This window comes from Paramormyrops kingsleyae, chromosome 3 (genome assembly GCF_048594095.1).
Source record: "Paramormyrops kingsleyae isolate MSU_618 chromosome 3, PKINGS_0.4, whole genome shotgun sequence".
Taxonomy (NCBI): Eukaryota; Metazoa; Chordata; class Actinopteri; order Osteoglossiformes; family Mormyridae; genus Paramormyrops; species Paramormyrops kingsleyae.
The window spans coordinates 30,799,835-30,812,898 of record NC_132799.1 but is presented as its reverse complement, the minus strand read 5'-3'; the positions used below and the strand labels follow the sequence as shown (position 1 = coordinate 30,812,898).

Sequence of the window (13,064 nt, the reverse complement as noted above, 5' to 3'; positions counted from 1 at the left end):
CAGCAATTTCTACTCCACATCCCAAAGCAAACAGATTACAATTAGGCCATAAATCTGAGACATATGAAGGACATCTGAACCCTCTCAACCTGGCTGCCCGAGCGCACATCTTACAAGACAAATGGCTACAGGTCAACACAAAACAAACAAAAAAAAAAATATGGATTGATCTAAAAACATGTAACCTTAGATAACAGTAGCCAGAAGGGGCCGTTTAAGATTAAACAATAAGTGCCAAGTTAGACACAAAATGAGAAAGTAAACTGTGGAGGCCCAAGGCCAGGTGGCTGCTCAGTTCACGTAGGAATGTACACAGAAGTGGCTAGAGATTGTAGAGCGTGTTTCTTTTATGCTGTAACCATTTAACAATTAATCACTGTGTGTTTGTCAGAAAAATTTGGAACAGGTCTAGATCTTCAGGAGTCCTTGGTGTTTGCCCCCTATGTACCTTCGCTCTGAATGCAGCCTTTCAGTTTTTCACGCAGTGGGGATGCATTTATTTATTGTAGGCAGAAGATGGCTTTAGATTAAATCAGCGTTTCCCAACTATGTCCCCGTGGACCTGCAGACAGTCCATGTTTATGCTGCTGGCAGGGAGCTGGGAGGGAGCAAAAACGTGGTCTGTGGGTCCACGAGGAACGGGGTGCGAAACACTGATTTAGGGAATGTAATCATGAGAGACAGTGGGTTAAAATTTCCACTGTTGTACCACTGAGAGAAGTGCTTGACAATCCATGGCCTCAGTAAAGTATTCAGCTGTATGGCCTGTTCTGTCTTCTCTGGCAATGGCTATGGATCTATCTTCCCCATAGGAACACAACCAAGACTTCATTTATTTTAAGGAATTTTGTTCATTTTTCCTCAGAAGTGGACAATATATGGAAAGTGCATACTTCAAACCAAAGTGGCATGAAAATGCTGCCCCCTTGTGGCAGGAATACATTTTTCTCTCCATCACTGAAAGCATGATGCTTTGTTCTACAATTTTACAGTTTTTCTTGGTTACTTGTGCTCTGCAGAACATCATTTGTTATCGTTTCCCACAAATTGCAAATGCTTTAGTACATGTATGCAAATGATTGTGTACAATTGTCCACATTCGGCATAATTATCAGTTGGATGTTAAAATGGATTACGGAATTATTAAAAATTATATTCTACAGATTGCAGTAATGCGAGATTGTTGTATTTTTGGTTTCCACACTACACAATTTTGTTTTTGTATTGCCATTTTGCTGTTTTTTGTGTTTTGCTGTGATGACTGAATTTTTTGCTTGTAATTGAACTGTCTCGAGACCCATTCGGCATTGATCTGAAGAAGTTCTGTGTACATGTGAGCGCTTTACCTTGGCAGCCAGCATCACATACTGTAACGTAGTACAGGAATTTCAGGGATCTGGAATTGCTGTTTTGTCAAAGCAACTGAAACAGGTGAATCTGCTGATTTACTCTTAAGTATTTATGCCTAAGGGATGAAGCTAAAAAAAAACTACGATTGTTGAATATGGAACATCCAGGTGTCAGACTGGGACAGCAGCCTATTCTTGTAAGAAGATGAGGTGCTAGAATTCAGCCTGGTTTTGTATGTGGTGAGGGGGGGGGTCACTCCACAAGGAAGAGGGAGGTGAAGACAGAGCAATTTCAAAAGGAACGTGGGACACTAACACATGCCAAGTAATCAACCAGGGCCTAGTGTGGGCGGGGAGTGGAGCCTGATCTGAGTGTGATCAGTAATCTGAGCATTTGGGGGAGGGAGTATAATCATACAATATTTCTCCGTGGTATTCCTGCAAAATCAAATATTACATGTTTGACTTACTATATTCAATACTTTGTCCTACAAGACTGTAAGATATTTCAATGTATAGGCATTGTAATATATGTTTTTGTATTTTACACTAATCTAAAGGGAAACTATATAGAACTATATAGAAGGTCTGGTGTCCTTATACACATACATACATATACAGTATATTGACTAATTTCTCCATTAAGATCTGCAGATCGCTTTTATCATCCCACCCATGATTGAACCATGTCCCCCCCCCCCCCCACCAGTAGCCTAGGTGGGACCGTCAGTGAAGCTGTTTTGACAGTTTCACATTCCCAGTGAGCAGTTGGAACAGGGACGAATGATCTTGCCATACAAGCGCCTTGAGGTCTGTAGGTTTTTCCCTGGCTTCTCTGATGCGTCACAGTGCACCCATTTCTGGAATGTCAATGAAACGCTCGACAAATTAATGCCTGAGTAGTATGTCTCCACCTCAGTACAACATTTGGCATATTTCCAAGAACAAAACAGAAAATTTTTAAATGTCTAATATTTTAGACATTTAAGTGCATTTATATGTCCTCAGTGGTGCTTTTCTGGGTTGCTTTCGTGAATATCTTCACATTTGATCCGTATAAGATATGTGGATGTCTTTATGCTGAATCATATGCTGTAGGATGACGGGATTAACTGCCGGTTTCAGCAGGCACAGGGTGGATTTGCCAGTCATTATGAAGAACCTGTATGGTGCCCTTATTAAAATACAGAAAATTAGCATGTTTTACACGACGTTCTGGTCGAGGGAGGTTCACCTGTTTTCAGGTAGCTCTGCTGGAACCTGTTATTTACCACCAGTACAAACTTCTGGGAAGGCTATAATGTCATATGCCTTAAATATGTGCTCCTTAAGCACTGGGCTTTATTTGTTGTACTCTTCACAGGAAATAATTCATGTCCTTGTGCGATAGGATTTCACTATTACGTGAGCCTGGTTACACCTGTGGTTTTCCATATGCCTACTTCACTAATTATGAATGTGTGTTTAACTGCAGTTTCGTTGTAAGATTAGACCAGGCTGCTGTACGTAGAGGAATTTCCTTTAAGTCCAGATTAATGGCAGGTATGTAAACCCTATCCCTTGATATTTCTGTGATTTTATGGGAAAGATGCCTGATGTAAACGTTACATCACGTCTCCATCGATGCTTGAAGCTACAAGCAAGCCAACAGCAAAATAGGTTATTGAAATATTCTCTAACAAATGTTCTTAGTTTCAAAGGTAATTGGAAAGCACTCCTCTATTATCTAAATATGTTTCTGCAATGGTTGTTACTTAAAATGTAAGAATGATGTCTACATTCATTCCTTTATAAGAAATAATACAGAGAAATTAGCAAGTTTATTAAAACACCGTCACACTCGTAAATAAAATCAGAATAGGTTTAACATCTTTATTTACAAATACAAAAATATGGCTGCTTGATAGACTCTTGAATACAATTTTTAAACATGATGCCATAAACAGAACTGTATAAGAACAAAAAGAGCTGAAAGTAGTTAAATTTACAGTAACAGTGACTTGGATTTCATATTCAAACAAATCCTTGGAGTCGTTTTTCACAACAGGATAAAAATCCCTGTAAATTTAATCTGCTAGAGCTGCCATTTTTTTTCTGTGGTTGCATGTGTGGTTTTCAAAAGCACATTATTACACACTAGGTCTCTGACCTGAATCCAGCCTCCAAAAAATACCACAACCCTTTCTTTGTGTATCTCTCCAGAATAAAACAACAACTAGTGACACTTTCAGGCTTATATAGCCAGTTTTGTAGAAGTATTCCTATGTCCTTCTTAACAAAATACAGAATTCTGACTAATTCCATTAGCCAGAAATATGATCATACATTTTATGATATATAAAAAACCTCAGATTTCTAAGGTTTCTCAGATTATTATACAGACCACAGACAACTTGTCCATATCTGTGGTATTACGCAGCTTGTTCCACTAGAAATTAATATCGGTTGTGCAGCAGGAGGAAACAGACACACGCACTGAGGTGGAAGCGCCCTAAGGACCCCTCCCCAAAACCACAGAGGTTCACCACTGGCCTTCTGCACCCTTCCAACCCAAACACGCTCCCACGCTGTGCTTCTCAAAGACCACCTATCCATCCAGACTGATCTTCAGTCATGGTCATACAGTAGCTGTATGAATTTAAGACACCTCATCTTTTCCCCTTTCTGTCTTACAGCCAGTTATATACGATCAAAGTGTTAGTCAAACCGTTTGCAGAAAGGTGTGGGCTCAGTGGAGTCCCCCGCTTGTTTTCATGGGGGGGGGGGGGAACAAGCGCTAAAAACATGACAAGCCCATAGCACACCGGTTGTAATACGACAACCAGGTCGCTACAAGCCGATGTAAATGGCAATGTGCTCTCACTGACCTGCCTGGAGGTGCACACTGCTACAAGCCCAGAAACTCCGCATCCTGCGTATCATGCTGGCAAATTCTATAAATATAAAGAATGGTTGAAAGTCTGGGCCAACTAAGCTCTACTGTAACATGAAGACAGCAATAATAATAATGATGACACCTTTTAACAAGAAACGGACATGAAGATGTGCACCATGAGTTTTTAAGATAAAATAACACTCGATCCCTCATCCCCTTTCAATCCCTTTCTAAATCCGAGATGGAACATCAAAACTTTTTTTCCTCTGCATCAGGCAATTGTTTACGGAAATCAAATAAGTCCGATTGACTTTGATTTCCGAAAAGCTGACGGAACTTGTCAGCAAGTGGGAGGAGCTGCAGTAAACAGTCCCTGGCTGGAAAGGCAGACTGGACAGACATAAATTGGTCCAAGATAAGCACTGATTCTAATTTTTTTTTTTAATCATTGCGGGCAATTCATGTACGACGGCTACAGCTACCCTCTTGTATTCCCAAAATGAATTGTTTCCAAGAGCAACTACCGTACAATGTCACCCACTGACGTAGCCCTGTACTTAAATGCAAATTATGAGAAGTTCTCAAGATGTTGCAGCCATTTTGCCAGCCCCCTGGAAAACAATTGGACCCCATAACTAAGTGGACGAACCAAGTTGCCTGGCGAAGTTACCTGCAACCTGTCCTGTCCTCCACTTAAAGGGTGACTTGCCTGTACTTCGCTAATGATAAGCTTTTTCCCTCCTAGGGGCTGCTGGAAGGTCAGAGATGTAAGTCTTAAAGTAACCAGCACTTCTTGCTTACAGGGTGCGCAGACGCCTCAGAAATCTGAATCGGCATCCATCAGCTCGGCGTCCATGAGGTTGGTCCTGGAGTGAATGGGTACAAGCTCAGCTCTTCTGCCCTGAGTCCTGGGCATGTACGCACCTCTCCTAGGCCCCACGGCCGCTGGCTCCACCTCCCCAGTGTGGTAGAACTCGCCCTTCTGCGGCTGGGGTAGGCGGGAGAAGCGGACTCCGCCCCTCTCTGAGGGGTTTGAGGGTCCGGTGGTGTCGAAGAGCATGCGGTGGCCCAGATCACCATACCGCTCCTGGTATGGCAGAGGATAGGACCTGTATTCTGGAAAGGATCCAGGCAGGACCTCCTCTCGCTCCTGGTCGTGCGCGCTGGCCACCAGGCTCCTGTTGCCCAGCAACTTGGGCAGGCGTGGCACTGTGCTGAAGCCTCCCTCTGCCCGACACCTCCCTCCAGGTGCCTCCACCACGGCACCCTGCTGGCGGGCCTCCTTCTTCTTCTTCTTCTTCCTCCTCTTCTTCTTAAGCAGCTCGGGGGAGATCTCTGCCTCCACCATCCACAGGTGGTTTTTGTTGTCATTATCAGGTGGCACTGTGATGAGAGCGGAGAGCTCTTGGTGACACGCGAGCTTCAAATGAGCCAGACCTATGCTTCAAATGACCCAGACCTATTCTTCAAATGACCCAGACCTATGCTTCAAATGACCCAGACCTATGCTTCAACACTGCAGTGTGACACAAGCTGCTGGGTTACTGAGGCAGAGGGACCTCACCTGGTGTTCCAGCAGGGGTAACGGAGAGATCCTGGGGTAGGATGGCTCCCCTCCTGGCCACCATCTTTGTCACATGCTGGGCCCAGGCCGAAGACATGTCCACAGAAGGCTCGTTCAAGTCAAAGTTAATTCCGGCTGGGCAGCAGGAGAAGACAAACGCTGGCTTACTGCTCACCTTAACGCTCTCTGGAAGTTCTCTAAAAATCCATCCCCACCACGGAGCTTCACCACTGGCTTTCTGAATCCTTCCAACACAAACAGGCTCCCACAGTACACCTTTCTCAAAGACCACCTATCCGACTTGACTGTTCCCTCACTCAGCTTCCAGCCATAGCAGTCCAGTATATTACGGGTTTATGTTTTGTTTTTATTTAAAACAAACAGTTTAATACTCGCATAACGAATGTGATATTGAGACTAAGTCCTTACCCACGGGGCCGTCGTGGGAGACGGTGTGCATGCTGAAGGACAGCTCCTTCTCTGGGTCCTTCTGGAGCTCCTTGCGCTTGGAGAAGGCCTTGGCGATCATCTTGCTCTTTTTAATACGCTTCGGCTCGTCATCACTGCGCCCAATGATCCTTCAGCAGGAAAACGGAGTGGAACAAAACTGAGAGACCAGCTTCACTATTAATTTTTCCAGTCTCCTCAATGACACAGTTTTGTTAAATGAGAAGCAAACAGGATGTCACTCTTTTTTTGGAGATAAAAGGGGCCTCGTACCTGCACCAGGTACGTTTCCAGATCAGCAGGGTGGCTTTAGTCCACACCCAGGTGCTCATGACGATGCCTGTGCCAAACATGGCAAAGAGGTTGATCTTCTCCACCAGCAGGCTGGGCTTGTTCTTAATGGTGCACTGTGGGGCTGGCTTGTTGGTCTGATGAGCGATGGTTACGTTGGCCTCACAGCTATGCACAAAAATACAGAGACTGCCCTAAGCAAACACTCCGTTTGACTGCTGTGGCCTAACTGGATTATTCCTGAGGTCATGTGACGACCAATCCAACATGAACATAATAGAGAGGGCAGTAATAAAGCTTCAGCTCTGAAACAAGCAATAAGTAGAAGCTAATGTTTCAGATTTATCCATCTATAAAGATAAAACATGATTCCAAAGAAAGGCATACAGCGCTCACAAAAGTATGACAATGGCAGAGATTAATCTAGAAAATCATTAATATGCTGAAACCAAACAGCTGAGGGAGACTTGGCATGAAATCTTCAAACAGGTAGTACTGTGGTGTATGTGACACCACCTGCTGGGGTGAAGCAGGTACTACATTATATCCAAGATTTTTTTTTGTAATCTTCATAGTACTGGACATTAGAAGCCTTACAGCACATATTCTCTGAAGCTCCTCTCCCACTCTTCCTGGTTGAAAAAGTCATAGAAATGGCAGCCAAAAGTGATAAAGACAAAACCAAAAGCGAGGAATCCAAATATACCTGAAAAAGGAAAGGAACACTGTTACATGTAGAGAATATTCTAGAAGCTCAGGCTGTGTCTGGACATTACTCAAAATGAGGTAATGTGCTATGCTGCTTAAATTCAACAGTAAATGGGCCAGAGAAAACAGAGAGGTCCACCCTTACCCAGACGCAACATAGTTTCATTGATTTTGCTTGCTGCCTTTTCACTGAGAAGTCCAGGGTGTTTACTCTTAATGGAAAACAAGGTCATTACACCTGTAAGGGCACAAAAAGTAACTTAAGTGGGTTTACAAGTTACTGCATAAATGTAACCTTCCATAACACTAGTGCTTAAGTTTAGCGTTAAAGCGTAGCCAAGAAAATATACAAGTTTAAATACCACAGTTCTTTATATTTATTGAATGTCACTGACCTCGTATGAGAAAATAGCCACCGATGATGAGAACTAGGCCTATTGGAGCCAAAACAAATCCGGCCCTGTAGTAGTAATTCTTGTAGCCAACAAAGCAAATCCCACTGACTGAGTCTCCATCAACCTAGAAATCAAAAAAGAAAAAGGTTGTGACATGCGACAAATACCTTATTTTAACCTGCAGTCTTATTATTGTGATTAAAATTTCCTACTTATTTGTAATACCTCTGCAATAGCCAATATGGCAACAGTAAGAACGAATGGGATGGACCAGGTGACCAGATGGAAGTAGGAGGTCTTTCCTGTCAGTGGTTGGTGCGTCGTGCCCAGGGCCTTGAAGGATGTGTGCCAGGCGTAGGTGAGCATGACAAACCAGATGACTCCGGACATGAGCGAGTAGTAAACGATGACAAAGATGATGACACACGAGAGTGTCTCGGTGGACCTTAGAGATGGACAGATTAAGGTGAAAACATCAGCCCATTGCACCCAGAGTCAAGACTCTACACTTAACCTTTCCTGCGGTGGTGGTTTGTATAGCAGACTGCCTTAGCAGATGGTATAACAGACCATCCTTCCCCTGTCCCAGACCCCAAACTCACGAGGGTTCCCCCAGTCGCATGGTGTCGTCGCTTTTGCACACAATCTCCTTCCGAGCCCCATCCATAAACTGTGCCAGCCAGCCAATACTCCCGGCGAAGAAGCAGGCATTCACGTAGAACAAGATGACAGCAGGATACCGGTTGGAATTCTTCCAGTCTGCTAGGAAGGTGGCCTGAGTGGAAGAGAAAGCCAAGGAAGAGAGGAGCCCAGTCAGGCACCATGACTAGAGCGGTGAAGAATACCAACCACATAAACTCTGCTCTTTAAATCAATCAAAATCAGAACACCACAAGTGATAAAAACATCACGACAAAGAAAGACTTAACTGTAATGAATCCATTAACTCCACAAAAAGTCTTACCAGAGCTTAAAGTCAACATTTATGTCTTAAGCAATATTATAGGAGTACCACCATCTGACTTGCAAATATAGATATCTTTGGCAACGTATCTGGTGCTGCTTTGAGCAACACCACAGATGTCCCGTTTTGAATATTTTGGAAATCTGTTGACTTCAGTGTTCGACAGACTTGCCAGTGTCGAACCTCACCAGTGTGAAGAAGGTACAGAAGAGTGTGATGGAGCCAAAGGCAGCGATGTAGACGTGCATGTCATCGTGCTCCTCGTCGGTGAACAGTGGGTTGTTGCACTGGATCCCACAGCCCTCCACGTTCTTGTACCAGCTCTTCTGGTTGTCCGTTTTCACCAGCGGCGCCTCGCAGTTGCCAGACGTGTTGAACTTTATCTTCTGCACCTCGGTCTGTCGAGACAAGTTTGCCTCTAAGATTACAGAGACCCTGCTCCATATTGGCCAACATGCTCTCAGAAGACCATCCTTCTGCCAGAAGGAATTAAGAAAATCATGCAGATTCAAGAGTAACAAACAGTACGTCCACTCAACCCTGATAGAAGCGATGTGATATGTAGAGGTCAACGATTGGTTAGTGAAACAGCGTCGTTTTTTTATGGAAATAACAGGAAGTCAAAGGTCAAGGCATCATCGCGTTGTTCAAAAGTCAGACCTGGCAGCCCACGGGGAATTTGGAACACTTGAGAAAGCTGGGCCAGCCACGTTCCTGTTCCACGATGGCACAGGGCACCCGTGTGGCCTGGCACAGGCTCTGGCTGGGAAGCTCCACCTTTCCGCCCTCACACTTGGGCATGTAAACGGCACACAGCAGCGGCTGAACAACGGCCCAACAACGGGGGGCATTACGCAGGCCTGTCAGCAGAAGAGGGTTTTGGGGGGAGGGGGTGACACGGGACACTGATGAGAAGAACCAGCATGTGGTGTCTTTTACACCTGCCTTACCCTTTTGTAGACTCACAGATTGTTCCAGTAAGCTGTGTGTTCTCATGTGTACCCATTCTGCTGAGTCCAGATTCTTAATCTCGATTCCAACTACTGCTGCTCACTTATTTCAGCCTTTCAGTCAGTCAAACACGGTTTACAGATCCAGATGGAGCTATTAAAGGTTTTTCTCATGGAGCATCGGGGGGTTGGGGGGGGGGGCACGGAGGTGGTAATGGGAGGAAAACATGGAACTTATATACACTCATTTTAGCAGGCAGGACAATTCCACCAAATCTCAGCCTAAGACTGAACCAGACAAAAAAAATTAAGTGTTTAACATGTTTTTAAACCCAGTGCATTGTGGGAAACTGCATGTTATCTAATCAATGGGTTGTATTCAGGAGAGGTGCAGGCTACCTTGAATGTCAACATCCTGCATAGGTAATTATTTCAATGAGAGTAATTGCATGAGATATCAATAAATAATAATAATAATATAGTCCAGGAAAAAACACTGCACCAAAACCCGAAAAAACTGCCTTTTTCTACACATTAAATATACTACTGGAAGGACAGTAGGTAATACAGTTGTTAAGAATCTGGAGACATGACCAAAAAAGTCCCCGGTATGGCGTCCCTGTTGTGGCCTTGAGTACGGTACTTAAAATAAACGCTTTTAGAGGTATTATTACATTTATTAATCTGGGGGCCACTGTAAGAAGGCATCTCCATTTAATGAACAACATAATTGTTAAGGCACAACGATTTGATCGCCAATGAACGGTGAACACAGATGCTAAAACATTTTATCCTCAGGTGCAAATCTTAATATAAAAGATGTTACAAGGAGATATGTTATATTGTTAAAGATCTGTCCAGAGCAGGTCCGAAAACACATTAAGATTTGTTATAGTGCAGTATCAAAAACACACAGCTAACTAGCTGCCTGAATGCTGTCACAATGATGCTCCAACATTTTACCTTAGCACTTGAATTACTTCGAAATTACAACAGATATGTCGGAGCTGATCATAATTGACCATTTATGACCCCCATTTGCAGCAGACAGTGCTGATGGGACGAGGCTATTTTAGACAGCAGGTCTTACCGGACCACATGGCTAACTTCTCCAGAACTTCTTCTTGGGAGCTCGAGTCCTCGGCGAGGATCAGAGACGTGTGCGTGTAGGGCAGCGGAGATCCGAGACATGTGTTGTATTTGAGCACTTCGCAGGTTGAGGTTTTCTTGCAGTGATCGATGAAAATGGTTTCGTTTTTCTGGGCTATTACCGAATGAGTGACCAAAACGCAGGCAGCCAATACCCACATCATCCCAAATGTTCCAACAAAGGAGCAGCTCCGGGAAGACATCTTGGGACTCCAGCGAGGCAACTTCGTATCCGCGATATTCAAAACTTTGCGATTTCTGCAAATCTGTGTTGATTCGTTAGCGCAAATGAGAAAGTTGCTCGTTCCAGCGGATCACCCCGTAAAGAATATTACATTTTCTTTTAGTCAGACCGACGACTTGTACAGCTTCGTGCACGTCCCAACTCCTGCATTTTCCGTTATCCCTTTGATAGTTTTAACAGTTTATTCATTTATGCTCAGTTAATATAAAAAAGAAAAACGGAATGAAAATGCCCACGATGCTCCTCTTCTTGAACTGTTTTAAACGTTGTGAGTGAGCGAAACATTCACCATCCCCCACTTTTTGGGAGGAAAAAACTTCACATGAAAACTCTGAAAGGTTGTAATACGATCCGAAGACTTGTAGCTCCGTCCCCCTGTTGCGATCACCCTTTTCACATTTGGTTGCAAAATGCCAGACGCGCAATTTATTCTACAGAAAAACACATTTTTCGGACTCGCATCATTTTAGCCTTGCAGAGCACCGAATCCCGGGTCTTTGTCTTCCCCTTGCGACCGTGTCTGCTGTTTTTATCTTCCTTTCCCTGGAATGCACGTAGTTGGGAGAGCCAAAGTTAAAAAAGTCGCCCCCATCCCCCTTCTTATGGCTGGAATGTGCAGTATAGAAACATCAAAACCGGTACACAGAGCAGCACAACCAAAGGCAGACATTTATCCACAGTTTCTGACTTAGGAGTATGTGGATTTAATTCTGAATTAGCTGAGAAAGTGGGGTCCTACGCTTCTATACATGCCTATTCTATTCGCCATTTTCACACACAATTTTTTTCACAATATGTTTGTAAATTTATAGAACAAATAGTTTGTCTACTAAGAAATTACCTATTATTATTATTATCATTATCGACAGATAATAATGTTCAATAACAGGTGGTCCGTGGGCAAATTCAAAAACTTTTGTGTCTTGAAATTATAAATTATTTATGTTTACCACAAAATTTATCATATTTATCTCTTGTTGGTAGAAATTTCAAAGATTTTAAATGCTGCCTTGTCTTTTAATGAATGCTTTTATTATGAACGTAATAAGGTGTGAAGCAGTCGGCGTGGTCGCTTGTCATTTTTAATATTTAAAGATGTATATGAATACGTTTTATTCTTCACTTAGCTATTTGTTGTCAAAATACATAACAGCCTGTTGCCATACAGAACAAGCTACTATAGTGTTCTGATGTTAACTGAACAACCGCAAAATAGGCTACACATTCATCCATCCATCCATTTTCTGTAACCGCTTATCCCATTCAGGGTCGCGGGGGTCCGGAGCCTATCCCGGAGGCGACGGGCGCAAGGCAGGAAATCCAAAACAAACAAACAAACAAACAAACAAACAAACAAACAAACAAAACTGGGATATCCACTGTCTTCATAGTCACAAGATAATATATATAAATGAAGAGAACTGATCGGCAGCATGCGCTGGAATACAAGGAGCCTGTCGTGGGTTTGACGCTCCTAACATTGACAGAGGCTCATTCGGCTCCACTGTAAACATAAACACATTATGCATGGTTTGTGAAAACTGTTCCAATAATTTCTCCGGTTTAAATGAATTTACTATATTAGATGTGGGGTAAGTGTTCCTTTTTCTGGGATTGCATGGTTTGATGGTGGATGGATTGGTGATATTTTTCGTGATATTTTTCGTCGAAAAATGAAAAATATTTGCTTTTTATCAAATCATCATGCAATCTGCCTCCTTGGGGACCCACATAATGAAAATCTTTTTCCGCCCTTCGCATTTAAGGTGGATTCTGTGCTGGCCCCAACTAAGGTGCGAAATTATGCTTCGAGAAACCGTCACAAGTAGTCTATATGGTTCACCGTGGAAATGCGACCTTTTACTTAATGAAACTCAGCAAGAGCACTTTCAAATTCATTTCTCAGGCCATAAACACAAGCAAGCTACATATAAAACGGAAAAATATTTTGTTAATGTCACAGAGCTTGTTATTACGGTGAACCCCGATACCTTCGGAGGCACCTCGCGTCTCTGTTGCTACTGCTGAGAAATTTCAGTATTCATTTTCACTTACTGATTGCAGTCCTATATGTGTCTGATGCTGTTACTTAACTATACAATTTAAATGGGAGTGAACCCGTTTAGAT

At 43.2% G+C, this 13,064-nt stretch overlaps 1 protein-coding gene across 1 annotated transcript; it reads right to left on the bottom strand.

Moving 5' to 3' along the window:
* Positions 1–3,196: 3,196 nt before the first annotated feature.
* Positions 3,197–11,525, bottom strand: smo (smoothened, frizzled class receptor). Its single transcript, XM_023841356.2, has 12 exons — positions 10,634–11,525; positions 9,254–9,453; positions 8,782–8,991; positions 8,232–8,404; positions 7,855–8,074; positions 7,630–7,753; positions 7,380–7,472; positions 7,124–7,232; positions 6,509–6,694; positions 6,218–6,366; positions 5,789–5,923; positions 3,197–5,607 (listed from the first exon to the last, which is right to left on the bottom strand). Exons 1-12 carry the CDS (start codon positions 10,893–10,895, stop codon positions 5,042–5,044), a joined length of 2,427 nt encoding a protein of 808 aa, XP_023697124.1. The 5' UTR covers positions 10,896–11,525; the 3' UTR covers positions 3,197–5,041.
* Positions 11,526–13,064: the final 1,539 nt, after the last annotated feature.

Bases quoted from the DNA above. Each gene is read 5' to 3' on its own strand.
- smo (XM_023841356.2), bottom strand. From the start codon at position 10,895: ATGTCTTCCCGGAGCTGCTCCTTTGTTGGAACATTTGGGATGATGTGG. The intron at 8,075-8,231 runs GTGAGTTTGGGG...TCCATCTCTAAG, and splicing joins ATGCGACTGGGGGAACCCTC to GTCCACCGAGACACTCTCGT. The intron at 7,754-7,854 runs GTATTACAAATA...TTTGATTTCTAG, and splicing joins CCATATTGGCTATTGCAGAG to GTTGATGGAGACTCAGTCAG.